The 15,538-nt window shown below is 38.8% G+C and overlaps 1 protein-coding gene across 1 annotated transcript in view; it reads left to right on the top strand.

The window, feature by feature from the left end:
- Positions 1–14,900, top strand: part of LOC103256895 (zinc finger protein 658B-like) — a 15,814-nt gene extending 914 nt beyond the window's left edge. The window contains 5 exon segments of the mRNA XM_008054669.2: positions 2,558–2,616; positions 7,436–7,562; positions 7,795–7,890; positions 12,036–13,524; positions 13,526–14,900. Coding sequence (XP_008052860.2) covers positions 2,558–2,616; positions 7,436–7,562; positions 7,795–7,890; positions 12,036–13,524; positions 13,526–13,985 — 2,231 coding nt within the window. The 3' untranslated portion in view covers positions 13,986–14,900.
- The last annotated feature ends 638 nt before the right edge of the window (positions 14,901–15,538 follow it).

A 15,538-nucleotide genomic window follows, 5' to 3' on the forward strand; every position in this document is an offset into this window, starting at 1 on the left:
CGGTTCATTGAACCCTCACAGCGACCCTGGTGGTCGTTATACACGTGCCATATTATTTTTATTTTTATTTTGCAGTGCAGGGGATTTCACGAGGGTTGACACCCCAGGGAACAAGCTAGGAGGTGAGAGGGTAGAAGGCGCATCCAGGTGGGCTTGACTCCCTGTCTCTTGCTCTTCCTGATAGCAGACTTCCCTGAAACCTTGGGAGCACTTATTCAGAGGGGTCAGTGCTCAGATCTCCCTACGTGACCGTGAAGTGAACGTGGACAGATCTCACCAAGTGGTAACTCTGCCCTGAGATTTGTGCAGTCTCCAGTTCCATGGTTTGGACTGAGGCTCCTGGACCCTCCAGCACGGTTGAGGCTGCCTCTCCCCTCAAGGGCACAGATTCCTATTCGGGGGCGGTGATGTCCAGTAGAAAATTGATGAAAAATACAAGCCTCCTTTAGAATTTTTTAGCAGCTACAGGCAGAAGAGGCCGGCATAGCCAGTTTTGCTGATGTGTTTTCCTTGAGTCATTGCATTCAAAATGTTATCTTGACTCCTGGTGCTGGCCACACTCAAGGTGTTTAGTGGTTGCATGCAGCTAATGGCTACAGTATTGGATAGCACGTTTCTGGTGAATTCCCAAAGAGTCAGGCTTAGGGTGCTAGATAAGTTTCAGGTAAAGTGAATTTTTTTTTTAGGCCCAAGTCCCAGCCATTCTGAAAGACAGCAACTGTGACAAGAGGCTGGAAGGACAGAGTCCATGCCAGGTCCTGCCACTGAGAACAGCCTGTTTGACAGAAACCTGTTCCAGGGCTTCAGGGCAGAGGCAGAAGATTCTAGAAAGGCGCAAGTTCTCACCTGAGTCAGTTCTTGGTTCCCTGCGTAGCATGAGTAAGACTTATAATGTTACCACATTCAGGAGCTGTTACAGACTGTGTCACCAGGGATGATGTGCACTAACTTGCAGAAGATGGTGACATGGGGTTGAGAGGGTTGACTGTCAAGCTGAGGAGAAAAAGGTACTTTACTAGAGGACTGGGGAGGCCATGGTGTCCAGAGAAAATGTAGTCAGCTGACAAAATCCTAAATGACACCCCATTTTCTTCATTTTCCCATTACTTTTTCTGCACTTTGAGTAGCTGTCACACCACGTTCATTACTACATGTGGCATTTAGACTTATGCTGACACTCCTTTCTTGAACATAGATAATAACAAATGATACCAGAGGGTGAGAGATTTTTATGCTGGAAAACCCAAAATATGAGGGGGACCCAGCCCAAAAAAATCAGTTATCTTTTAGAGGGCAGACCCCTTGTAGTACAGGCTTTTCCCTGTAAGTGTTCTAGGAACCCACCAGCATCAGTGTACCAGCTAGCAGTATTGTGAGAGGCTGTGTTCGGCTTCAGTTTTTATAATTTTTTTTTTTTTTTTTTTTGCAACTTAACACATTTGCCCATTTCATTATGGTGGCTTATGAATGCACATGCCCACACAGCCCTGAGTATTCATCAGTATTTGACCAAAAATGACATGACCCCCATACCCCACCCTCCCTATTCACCTGATCTCACCCAGAGTGACTTTTTTGTTTCTCTGGGAAAAAATCTTCAAAGGGAAACATCTTGTGGGTGTGGAAGAGGTGAAACAAAAAACAGCAGAAGCACTAAAAAGCACCAAAATTGATGAGTCTAGAAACTGTTTTGAGCAGTGGAAAAAAGTGTCTCGATAGGTTTCTTGCATCAAACGAAGAGTTCTTTGAGGGTGACTGAAGTTTGAACATGTAAGAATAAGTACGCCATTTTTTAAATAAATAAATTCTGGGGCTTTTTGGATTCCTCCTCTTATGGGGCCTGAAATTAATGACTTGTGTATAGTCACCTAGGGCAGACCCAGGAACTAAGCACTGTGCTCTTCACACACAGGTGAGTGTCATAAGCATCTTATCAAAAGGTCTTTTTTAAGAATCAGTAACCATTATTGAGCAAAAGGTTGAAAAACATATTTCTTGTATACAACATTTCATCTTTATTTTAGAGTTTTCTGTGGAAACTCTAACTCAGGGTTAAAGACAGTAAGAATTTGCTTACTAATCCTGCCTGAGTTGTTTTTTTGGGGGAATATTATGTTGAAAGAGGATAGAGGGTTTCACTTCTGTGTACCTGAACATGTGAAGTTAATCTTCTGTTGTATTATTTTTACAAATTTGTCAGGTAGTCACAAGGAGCATAAATTGTTACTAAATTAACAAAATACAGTTTTTACCACACCCAGTGAAAAATGCAAGGTTAAGTGGACTTAATATCAGAGATGAATGTGTTCAAGTGCTGCTACCTTTGTGTGGTCCTTCTGTCCCTTTTTAAGAGTCATAGTGACATTCCCCATTGGGAAACCTTTTCTCCAGTTGGGTGTGATGAGAATTTTAGGCAGGTGAATGCAGACATGTCTCGATCATGATGGGATTGCGTACCAGTAAAACCATTGTAATTGTAATCATTGAGAATTCCTCTAAAGGAACTCTAAGGCAGACCAAGTCTCTCATGATCCCCTTGTTCTTTCCTCCTCTCCAGGTGAACCTTCACAGGCCTCTACTCTCTTCCAGGAGCAGCACAAAATGAACGTGGCTGAGGTAAGTTTGGTTCTTAATATTCAGCTTGTTTTACAAACTTTTATAAGGGCTTTTTAAAGATTTTGTAAGGATTTATGTATCTGTATTTTAATATGAAAAGTAGAGACAGAAATGGGTCAGACACATTCATAGAAGATACAGAAATACAGAAGACTAGAAGAGCAAAGGTGGCATGTGGTAGATAGATGCAGGTCTTTTGCGGGTACATATTTACCAAATTGAGCTCCACATTTATTTCTGTGGTTTTAATTACTTTGGCAGAAGATCAGACATTATGTAACAGTTTACATTGATGAGAAAAATAAAGCAAACTGATTCCTCATGAGATATAAAGATGAAGATAACCTGATGTAATTGTTGTTCTACAAGGAGGTGATTTAATGATAACTCATTATATAGCATAGAATGTTTTCTTTACTTTTTCCTCTATAGAAGTAAAAAAGTCATGTTGAGCACTAACTCACTCATTACTCACTTCTCAAGAATTTAAACACTGGGTTAAATTAGACATTTTTGCAATGAATCAACTGAATGTCTTTAAAAATCACACTCCATAAATATTCTGAGTTTCCATGATACTCCAGTTGTTTAGCAGATGATTTAAAATTCTGTTCTTTTTCAGATGTCTCCACACTTTGCATTCAACTTCAAATGTCTGTGTGATGTCTTGGTTTTTCTTCCCACTTGCCTGTGGCTTCCAGTGGCCTACTGGTTTTTAATCAAATCCAGTGGGCATTGTCTTATCCTTTCCTTACTTGACTTTTCTTCACCACTTGCCTCTGCTTCTCATTCTGTCCTGGAATGTTTCTCTGTGAGTGATACTTTCCACTGGCCTGTCCTTCCCCTGCTGCCATCTCCATGGACTCATCATCTCCTCTTGTCCTATTGACTTTAAATATATCATCCCATTGCCTTCTGTTCTTCATGGTTTCTCATTTCAAATCCACTTTGAATATGATAGGTTGCTTCTCCCTTGTGACTTTCAAGATTATCTCTGTCTTTGGCTGTTTTAAAACTTTGATTATAATGTATCCAGGTGTGGATTTCTTTCTCCAAGATGATCTTACTTTTAGTTGAGTTTTTGGAGTGTATAGATTAATCATGTCCTTCAAATTTTGGAACCTCTTGGCCACTGTTACTTCAAAAATTGTGTTAGACCCTTTGTGTCTCCCTTCTCTGTCCTGTACTCTCATTATGCATATGTTGGTAAGCTTGATGTCCTATGGTTCATTTGTTTGTTATTATTTTTTTCTTTCTGTTTCTCACTGCACAGTCCCAATGGACATGTTATCTTAGTTGCTTCACTCTTTTTTCCACCTACTCAGCTCCGCTGTTGAATGGACTTTTTTGGTGAAATGTTCATTTTAGTTATTGTACTCTTTAATTTTAGATTTTCTGTTTTGTCCTTTTTATAATTTCTGCCTCTTTTATGTCTTTATTTGGTGACATACTTCCCTTCAGTCCTTAGATATTTCCTTTAGGTCCTTAACCATATTTAAAATAACTGATTTAAAGTCATTGTCTAGTTAAGTCCAATATCTGCTTCCTCAGGAGCAATTTCTGTTGATTACTTTTTTCCTGCATATCAGTCTTACTTTTTTTTTTTCTTGTTTTGTAATTTTTTTACGTTGGAGTCTCACTCTTTGCCACACAGACTGGAGTGCAGTGGCATGCTCATGGCCACTGCAGCCTCGACCTGCTAGGCTCAAGCAGTCCTTCCACTACAGCCTTCCAAGTAGCTGTAATTACAGATGCACGCAGCACACCAACCTAGTTTTTGTGATTTATTGTAAAGACGAGGTCACCAAGTAGCCCACGCTGGTGTTGAATCCCTGGACACAGACAATTCTCTTGCCTCAGTCTCCCAAAGAGCTGGGATTATAAGCAGAGCCACTGCACCCGGCCTTGTTTTATAATTTTCATTGTTGAAAACAGGACATTTTAATAAAATATGGCAATTCTAGAAGAATTTCTCTCCTCCCAGGGGTTGTTGTTGAAATTTGTCCAGTGAGTGTTTTTTTTTTGAGTTGAAGTCTCATTCTGTCAGCCAGGCTGGAGTGAGGTGGCATGTTCACTGCCACCACAGTCGCCATCTGCTGGGCTCAGGTGATCCTTCCACCGTAACTTTCCAAGTAGCTGGCACCACAGGTACATGCCACCATGCCCGGCTTATTTTTTGATTTATTGTAGCAACAAGGTCTTGCTATGTTGTCCAGGCTGGTCGAATCCCTAGGTTCAGTCAGTCCTCTTGCCTCCGCCTCCCAAAGTGCTGGGATTATAGGCATGAGCCACTGTGCTTGGCCTGTTCAGGCACTTTTAAAAACAAATTCAGTAGTGCCTGTATTTGTTGTATGTGGCAGCTGAAGTCTCTGCAGAAATTTCCTTATATGCCTGAAACCAAGCAAGTGTCTCAGTCTTTAGCAGGGGCCTTGTGAGTGCCATGGCATTTCTTCCACAATCATCCAGGCCATTTACTACTCTGTATTAGTCTTCACTTCCTGCTTTCTCCAAACCTTAAGGTCACTCAGAAGTGACAGCTTATAGCCTTCTCATGTCCTTCCTGAGCATATCACAGTGCTGGGCATATTCTCAGCTCAGTACACATAGGTGGGCTTCTCAATTCTCAGGGATATATCAGAGTTTTTCAAAACCTTTATGGACATTTCATCCTCCAGCTTGTCCTTTAAATAACTTTTTAAGCTTTTTATTAGGTGATTACTTATCCCAACTGTTTATCCACCACCCCAGGTAGCAGGTAAGTTAAAGCTACCTTTGTATGTTTTTGACTATTGCCTTGGAACACAGGTTTTTCATCCAGGGTAAACCTCTGAGTCAGTTCAGTAATCAGCCTTGCAAGTAAGGTCTTCAAGGGAACCATCTTATTAGGTCAAATAATGACAGTTTTCTGGGAACAAGCCTTTGACAACTTGAACCCACTTCTGCCTCCTCCAGCAGTTGCCAGGCTGCTGGTTTTTGCTCTTATCTCAGATGATTGGTTCTCAAAGCTTATGTGGAACTGGAGAGAGCTGGATGAAAATAGAACAAGTTAAGATGATGCGGAACTATGGTACTCCCCATGTTGCAGCCTTTTTAAAAACATTTTCAATTTTTTTTTCAATTGATGTTTCACTGTGTCATCCATGCTGGAGTGATACGACTACTGCAGCCTCAACCTGCTGGGCTCAGGCGATCCTTCCATCTTAGTCTTCCTAGTAACTGAAACTATAGGTGTGTGCCACCATGCCCAGCTAATTTTTTCATTTATTGTGAGATGAGGTTTTGCCAAGTTGCCCAGGCTGTTCTTGAACCCCTAGGCTCAGGCAGTCCTCTGGGATTACAGGCATAATGTATAAATTTTTTTGGTATGAATATTCTTGTATAGATTGCTTGAAGCCTTTGATTAGCTTGCAGAAAAAGTTGATTCTGTAATTGCTGCCATTTTCTCATTACTTTTATGGAAGAGAGAATTTTCTCAACTTCAGTATTTTTGCTGATATCACTTGTTAGCTTGAATTTGAAGTCTTTTGGTATAGAAACTTTCCCTTTTCTTACTTTCTAAGAATTTATCCTCTGGATTCTATTACTATCTTTCAGAAACCTTCTTCTCTGACTTCTTGCCTGTACTTCTTCTGCCAGCCTCTTTAATATATATGGTCCTCAAGTGTTTTTGTTTGGGTACTTTTTCCTTAATCCCAATGTGCTCAAGGAGCTGTCTGATTGTCTCTAATAACTTCAGTTACCAGCTAAAATGCTAATGACTCCTAAGTGTTTCTCTTCCCTTCTGTGCTCTGAAATCATGTATATTTGTTTAAAGGGCAGTTCCAGCTTTATGTCTCACACACCCCTTTGTAGCAACCAGAACAGATCTCTCACTCAAACATCTCACACGTTTTTCCTTTTGTTTCTCAATTGTCAGTTTTTGACACCATCAAGATGCTGATTATTTTGAAACATACATTATATTATTATTAACTAGAGTCACCATACTGTGCAGTATCTTGAAAACTTGTTCCTCTTGTCTGATGGAAACTTTGTATCCTTTGACCAACATCTCCTGTTCCTCTCCCCCTCTCTCCCAGACTCGGGTTACTACAATTCTATTCTTTCTTTACTTCTATACATTTTACTGTCTTAGATTCCATGTATAAGTGATCTTCTTTGAAAGATTTGTCTTTCTGTCAGTTAGAAACAAAATAAAACAAAAAGGCAGAGAGAGCGGCTTCTCACACAGCTAGACTAGGTTGCTACCTCAAGCAATAATCATCAGATGGTTGCTGCTTCTGCTCTGTGATTATATCCTATTCTTATGTCGATTGCTGTTACTTCAGTGTACATAGTGTTTTCTTAGTATGGTCTCATTGGTTCCAACTTCTTTGTAAGCTGTTCCTTGTTCTTCATGAGCTCTAGATTTCTCTGTTTTCATATATTTACTTATACATAAGTTTGGTCAGGTCTCTCTCTAGCGCTCACATGTATTTCTTCCTTGGTTCCCAGTATTTACAGGGATGATGTTCAAGGAGGGTATGAACTTCCTAGAGAATACAATCATCCTGGGAATGTGCAAGAAGAGTTGTAGAAAGTTTAATTACATTGAATTTTTCTGTCTTAAAAACATCTGGAATTCATAAATTATATAGATGCGGTATGGTAAATTAGAAACCTTTTAAACTAGCTGAGTGACAAGTTTTAAGATGAAATTTGGTCCAAAATAAGCCTCTATAACCAACTGTTTTTGAGCCTCAATAGTAAACAGGAAAAGTTCTCAGGTATTTTCTGTGTCACCTAATTCTGAGACCTTGAACAAAATATGTTGCTGAAGGGATCCGTGTCATTTGAGGATGTGACCATGGAATTCACCTGGGAGGAGTGGCGACTGATGGGTCCCAGGGAGCGGAGCCTATACAGGGACGTGATGCTGGAGAACTACGGCCATCTCGTTGCAGTGGGTGAGCAGACCTGCCACAGGAATCCTTCTGTAGCATGTTTGCTTTTTTTTAAATTATCAAGACACATAGATTCTTTATAGAGATTAAAGGCTTCGTAATTGAAGTTGTTACAGAAACAAAAACAATTTTTGTCATTATCTTCTCTTCGAAAACACCAGATGAATATTCTCAGTTAATGCTTTTATAGCTGCATTTTTTCTATCCAAGTGCTCCCTCAATTATTTCATTACAGGGTGTTGCATTACCAAACCCAAGGTTATCCTCAAGTTGGAGCAAGGAGAAGAACCATGGCCACTTGAAGTCAAATTCCTAAACCGGAAGTACCCAGGTGAGTGAGTGTTGACAGAAGGAGCCCCTTGGGGTAGTTAGATCTTAGTGGAAGAGTACCTTGAAAAGTTTTTTTTGAGGGGGTAACAGCTTTATTGAGATATAATTCACATCTCATACAATTCATTCAAAGTTATAGTTCAATGGCTTTTAATGTGTTAATACATGCTGTCTGCCCTCTGTATCTATGGGTTCTGCATCCATGGATTCCAGCAATTATAGATTGAAACTATTTTAAAAAATGCATCTCTACTGAAAATGAACAGACTTTTTTGTCATTATTCCCTAAACAATATAGTATACAACTGTCTACTGTCTCTGTTTTATGAGGCTAGTATAAGTAATATGGAGATGATTTATAATATACCAGAGGATGTGCATAGGTTATATGTAAATACTGTGCCGTTTTATATCAAGGACTTGGGCATCCATAGAATTTGGTATTCAAAGGAGTTGTAGATCCAATCCTCCAAAGGACGACTCTGTGTACAAAGCTCATCGCCTCAAAAAGAAATCTGTATCCTTTAGTTGTCACTCTTCTATATCCCTGGCTCCTCCAGGTCTAACTAGACATTAATCTACTTGTGTCTCTGCAGATCTGCCTATTCTGGACATTTTGTGTAAATGGAATCATATAGCATGTGGTCATTTGTGATTGGCTTCTTTTGTTTAACTTAATGTTTAAAAGGTTCATGTGACAGCATATGTCAGTGTTTCATCCTTTTTATGGCCAGATCCTATTTCATTGTTTGGATATACTGCCTGTGTTTCCATTCATCAGTCAGTAGATACTTGGACTACCACTTTTGGCTATTATGGATAATGTTGATATAAATATTCATTTACAAGTTTTTGCATGGACATATGTTTTTATGCCTATTCATAAAATTCTGAGTCATGTGGTACCTCTGTTTATCTGATTAAGGAACTGTCAGGCTGTTTTTCTAAATGACATCACCTTTTTCCATTCCTAACAACAGCCCAGAGGGATTCTGATTTTTCTATATTCTTACCAACATTTGTTTGATTCCAGCCATCCTGGTGGATGTGAAGTGGCATTTCCTTGTGATTTTGCTTTGTTTTTCTTTATTAGGCAGCTAGGGCTATCATGATAAAATACCACAGACTGAGTGGATTAAACAATAGAAATTCTCTCAGTTCTGGAGGCTGAAAATCCAAGATCAGGTTGCCAATTAGTTGGTTTCTGGTGAGGCCTCTCTTTCTTGGCTTGCAGCAAGCCACCGTTCTTGGTGTGTTCTCACATGACCTTTCCTCTGTGCGTAGCCACTGGGGGAGAGAGAGAGCACCCTGGTGTTTTTTCCCTTTCTTGTAAGGACACCAGTGCTACTGGATTGAGGCTTCATCCTTATGGCCCCATTTAACCCAGATTACCTCCTAAAGGTCTTGTCTTCAAATACAGTATTACTGGAGGTTAGTTCTTCAACATATGAATTTGGGGATGGGACACAGTCCATAACAGTTTATTTGTCACTAATGATGTCAAACATCTTTTCATAAGTATCTTAGCCTTTGTCTATACTAATGATTCCAGAAATTTTAAAAAGTTATAGTTTTCAATATAATTCATAGAAGAATAAGTAAAATCATCTTAATTATTAGAAGTGATGCTCACCTATTGTAAGTTTTTGTTGTGAAGCCATACAAACAAATGGCTTTACATAAAGATTGACATAATTTAGATCAAGCATATCTCCCAGTCACTATATGTAAATGATTAGAGCATATTGACTGGCCAAATAAGCTATCTCTAAATACAAAATTAGAAAAATTGTTATAATAGAATGGTAAAATTGTTAGTCAATAAAAGTAAAATAATTTAGATTTCATGTTCTGTTGTCATTCAGGTTTGAATTCAGATAATAAGTACATTAAAGTCTAGCCTGAGAGCACAGGTAAAAGAAAACATTTAAGGATTTGAATTACTGAACCAAATAATATGATATCAGTGTTCTAAAACAAAGGAATAAAGTTCTAAGAATCCAAAAAACTCCCTCTGGTTACTGTCCATATTCTCCTACTGCTTCTTTCTAGAGTGTTCAAATACAGTTGTTTGCTTTTCTGGTTACAAAGAGATAGATTAAAATGCCCTCACTAGAATATACCACAGCTAACTAGCTTACTTTCCACCATGTGAGTCTGTTACAAGAATAGTCTATAACCCAAAGAGGTCACTCACACGAATGCAACTGTGTTGGCACCCTATCCTGAGACTTCCAGCCTCTAGAACGGAGAAAAATAAATATTTGTTCTTTAAGTCACCTTAATTTGTTATAGTCACTCATGTTGTTTTATCTGTTGAATGTTTGTTGTGTCAGTATTTCCCCTCTTGCATTTCTGATATTGAGAATTTGTGACTCTTTTTTTTTTTTTCTGCTTATCATTGGAAAAAAATCTTTATAAGTAACTAAGCTTTGGTTTGATTTTCTCTGCTGTTTTCTGTTTTCAGTTTTATTGTCTAATCTTTACATTTTTCTTCCGTTACATGCTTTAGATTTAATTATCTCTTTTTGTTTAGTTTCTTAAAGTGGGAACTTAAGTATCCGGAGATCTCTCTTTTCAAATATAAAAATTTTAAACCACATATTTATGTATGAGCACTGCTTTAGTTGCATTCAGAAATTTCTGTATTTTTTTGTTGTTTTCATACACTTCAAAATATCTTATTTGAACCTTCTTCTTTGACCCATGGGTAAATTCGAAGAATATCATTTATAAATATTTTGTATTTCTCCAAGTGAAAAAGTGTTTATTAATTTCTAATATAATTTCTCTGTAGCTCAAGAACATCTTTTGTATGATTTCTGTTCTGTATTTGTGAAGATTTGTCTAACAGCCAAGAATGCATTGTATTTTGATGAATGTTCTGTGTACATTTGAGAAAATGTGAGTTTAGCTGTTGTAGAAAGCACTGTTTCCTTGAGTTTGAAGGTGTGGTTATCACAAGTGCTACTTTATCTCTTCTCTCTATAGTTGGGCCTACCAGGTATTCCTGCCTCTTCTCCTGTTTCTGTGCTGCTTTTCTTCCTCTAGCTGCTATGAGTGACTGCTAGTGGCCTAAAACAGCAGATTTGTTGTTCTTGCCCTTACAGATGAATATATTTGTTCCATAAATTAGATAAGAATATATTTCTTTTTTCTTTGAGTTGGAGTCTCAGTCGTCCAGGCCACCCCAGCATTGACATACTAGGCTCTGGCAATCCTTCCACCTCAGCCTTCCAAGTAGCCGAAAGTACAGGTGCTACAACTACCAACTAATTTTTTATTTATTGTTGAACGAGGTCTCGCCAAGTTGCCCAGTTTAGTCTCGATCCTGCAGGCTTAGGCAGTCCACTTGCCTCGGCCTCTCAAAGTGCTGGGATTACAGGCTAAGCTACCAATCCTGGCCAATAAGAATATATATTTCTAGGCAGAATTTTGGCAGCAGCTCCTGTTACATCTTCCAGCATATCCCGAAAGTGGAACTTTCTCAGGATCCTTTATGATCTTTTCTGTGAGTTCCCCATTTAGCTCATGGAGGGGGAAATATTACATGAGCACACAGATAGTCTGTATTCATTGCAGTGGAAGGTTAGCTTCTTGATCAGCCTTCATGGAACCACAGAAGCATTCCGTTTTTGTTTTGCAAGACTATGTGGATGTTGTCAAACATGTTTTCAGTTCTGTTAAAGTACTTTTGGCTAGAAGAAACGCTTTTTTTTCTTGGAACTCTTTTTGTTGCTGGTTCCAGATTGTAGGTTTCTTCAGCACTCTAGGATATATGGGAAGCAGAAAGCAAAGATTTGGATTTCTCTGCTGTGTCATTTCTGAAGTCCTGAGGTTCACATTTTTCTATTTTGTAGAGTCTTTGTATGTTTATTCATGTTTTTTTTTTTTTTTGGTAAGGATTTTTAATTGTAAGAAGGAAGATCTGGGAGGAAAGGGACTACTCCGTCTTGGATGAAAATAATCCCATTTTTTTAAGCATTATGCTTGAGGAACAAGAAAGAGTATCAGTCTGTGTGCATTTTTGTCTTTGGAAACATGACCAGAAACAATAGATTAAAATACATAACAAAACATGAGTACTAGTCCCCCTCCATGAAAAATGTAAGATTTATAATATGTTTTCATTTTTTTTCATTTTAGGATATTATAAAATTGATGACAACACACAAGAGATCCAGGAAAAACAAAAGAAGCCTCTGTGTCAAGTAATATTTATTGATGACAATGATAAAACATTGAGTAAAGAACAGAAAGCACACTTCATTCACTATCAGAGGACCCATTCAGGGGAGAAACTTCAATATGAAGAACATGGGAAATCCTTTTGTACAAGTTCACAATCTATTCAGCATTCTGGAGCTTATGTGGGATTCAAACTTTTTGAATATGATGAATGTGGGCGATCTTTTACCTTCACTTCAGGTCTAAGAGCACATCAGAGAATTCACACAGGTAGGAAGCCCTATGAATGCAGTGACTGTGAGAAAACTTTTACCCATAATTCAGCCCTCAGAATGCATCAGAGAATTCACATAGGTGTAAAATCCTATGGATGTGATGAATGTGGGAAAACTTTCTCCCGGAAGTCACACCTTAGTGCACACCAGAGGACTCACACAGGGGAGAAACCCTATGAATGTAATGAATGTGGGAAAACTTTCTCCCGGAAGTCAGTAGTTAGGGAACACCAGATGACTCACACAGGGGAGAAACCCTATGAATGTAATGAATGTGGGAAAACTTTCTCCCGGAAGTCAGAAGTTAAGGCACACCAGAGGACTCACACAGGGGAGAAACCCTATGAATGTAATATATGTGGGAAAACATTTGCCCTTAACAAAACCCTTAGAGTGCATCAGAGAACTCACACAGGTGTGAAATCCTATGAATGTGATGAATGTGGGAAAACTTTTTCCCGGAAGACACACCTTCGTGGACACCAGAGGACTCATACAGGGGAGAAACCCTATGAATGTAATGTATGTGGGAAAACTTTGTCTGAAAAGTCATATGCTAATGCACATCAGAGAGTTCACACAGAGGAGAAACCCTATGAATGTAATATATGTGGGAAATCATTTGCCCTTAACTCATCCCTTAGAAAGCATCAGAAAATTCACACAGGTGTGAAACCCTATGGATGTAATGAATGTGGGAAAACTTTCTCCCGGAAGTCACACCTTAGTGCACACCAGAGGACTCACACAGGGGAGAAACCCTATGAATGTAATGAATGTGGGAAAACTTTCGCCCACAACTCACACCTTAGTGAACACCAGAGGACTCACACAGGGGAGAAACCCTATGAATGTAATGAATGTGGGAAAACTTTCTCCCACAAGTCACACCTCAAAGCTCACCAGAGGACTCACACAGGGGAGAAACTGTATGAATGTAATGAATGTGGGAAAACTTTATCCCAGAAGTCAAATCTTAGGCAACACCAGAGGATTCACACAGGGGAGAAACCCTATGAATGTAATATATGTAGGAAACCATTTGCCTATAACTCATCCCTTAGCGTGCATCAGAGAATTCACACAGGTGTAAAATCCTATGGATGTGATGAATGTGGGAAAACTTTTTCCCGGAAGTCACACCTTAGTTCACACCAGAGGACTCACACGGGAGAAACCCTATGAATGTAATGAATGTGGGAAAACTTTCTCTGAAAAGTCATATGCTAATGCGCATCAGAGAGTCCACACAGAGGAGAAACCCTATGAATGTAATATATGTGGGAAACCATTTGCCCTTAACTCATCCCTTAGAGTGCATCAGAGAATTCACACAGGTGTGAAACCCTATGGATGTAATGAATGTGGGAAAACTTTCTCCCAAAAGTCACACCTCAATGCACACCAGAGGACTCACACAGGGAAGAAACCCTATGAGTGTAATGAATGTGGGAAAGGTTTTTCTTACCTCTCAACTCTCAGAGTACACCAGAGAATTCACACAGGGGAGAAACCCTATGAATGTGGTGAATGTAGGAAAATTTTTGTTCATAAGGCAGCTCTTATAGTACATCACATCAGAATGCATACCAGAGAGAAAACCCTAAAACTTCATGAATTTGAGAAGTCCTGAATCAACGCATACCTTATTTTATACCACACAGCAGAGAAACTCTTGTCATGTAGACTGGAAAATTGTTTTCCTTAACATTTTCCTTTTCCATTAAGCTCATAGCTTGTTGAAAATTTCAATCTCATTCATCCAGGTGGGCTGACCAAAGAATATGATGCTAATGATATCTATTACATTTAGTCCTGGCCCTTAAGCATCTTATAGTCTTCCTGGTCCATGGTAAGATGGGACTGAGATGATTTCCGCAGCAAGTTGACTTTTGTGTGTTGAATGTGGTGGAGCACAAAGTCAAAGGAACCTGGAGTCTGGATAACTGTTTGGAATATAATTCTCTGCTTCCAGATCATCATCAGTTGTTTGTTTTCAAGCAAGAATTAAATTTGTTTTCCATTGAGCTCTCAGATTTGACCTATTAGTTAAATACATTGTTTTACTGTCTATCTATTAGACTGGGATGAAATCCTATTGACATAATACATTTCAGAAGAACTATTAGAAATCAGTTTTATTGTATATCAGAGACTTCACATGAAGAAGAAAATTGTCAACATCCTGAATGATCAGAAGCCTTCACTAAAGTCAGAGATATTTCAAGGAAAACCACAAAAGCCTTCACAACAAAATTAATTGCATTAAGCATCAAATAATTAGGATAAAATTTTATATTTTGAATAAATGATTTTTAACAAATATTGAATGCTTTTAGAAATTTCTTTCCTGAGGAAGTGTCAGTTTCAGAATTGAAGAAAATAAAATCTTCACCCACGAAAACTTCTATTTATGTAATATCAAAAATTTTATAGAAAAAGATAAGAAAATACCTATAGACAAACTCACGTTAGAATGTGAAGTTTTTTAAATAAAGGAATAGCTTAAAGTCTGTGGATAACAGCAATAAATATTTATGAAAAGTCACTGAGTGATGTGAAAGTCTGTATGAGTCTGTAAACATGACATTACTGGTGAACTTGAGTGGGAGCCAAACTTGCTCTTGGCATGTCTACTTTCTTTTCTGGGCAACTGTGCCCTCTGTTAGTTTCCTTCAACTTGCTGCTAGATTTTTGCCCCCCCTGGTATGGCTAAATATGTCTTGCCCTGTTTTTATAGGAACCTTGATATCCCTGAGATTTCCCAAGCATTCTTGTGTGTATATGTGTGTGTGTGTGTGTGCACAGGTGCACTGGAGGTAGTGGTGGTGGTATTGATTCTTGCATACTTTTGGGGGGGAAGGGTATAGAGGACATTAAGTTTATCCTGCTCTAGTGATTCATTTTGCACTGAATGTTTATAAAACAAGTCATCTTCTCAAGCCCTTGAATGTGTCCTGCCTCAGCATCTTGCCTAGGATCTTGTTTTCCAGTGTCATGATGCCTGCTTGCACTGTGCTTTCCAAGGTAGTGGTGTTCCTACCAAGCTAAGAGAGCAGGTTTTGGAGTTGGAATGAAAAGGGCTACTTCATGACAAGAGCACAGCACTCATTCTGGAAAGCAGACTCACTTTTGGTAAAACAAAAGTTAGTACAGTCTTAGTCAAGAAAACACTTGATGAAGCTG

The sequence above is a fragment of the Carlito syrichta genome, unplaced genomic scaffold (genome assembly GCF_000164805.1).
Source record: "Carlito syrichta isolate Samal-C Ts95f unplaced genomic scaffold, Tarsius_syrichta-2.0.1 Scaffold297516, whole genome shotgun sequence".
Lineage (NCBI taxonomy): Eukaryota > Metazoa > Chordata > Mammalia > Primates > Tarsiidae > Carlito > Carlito syrichta.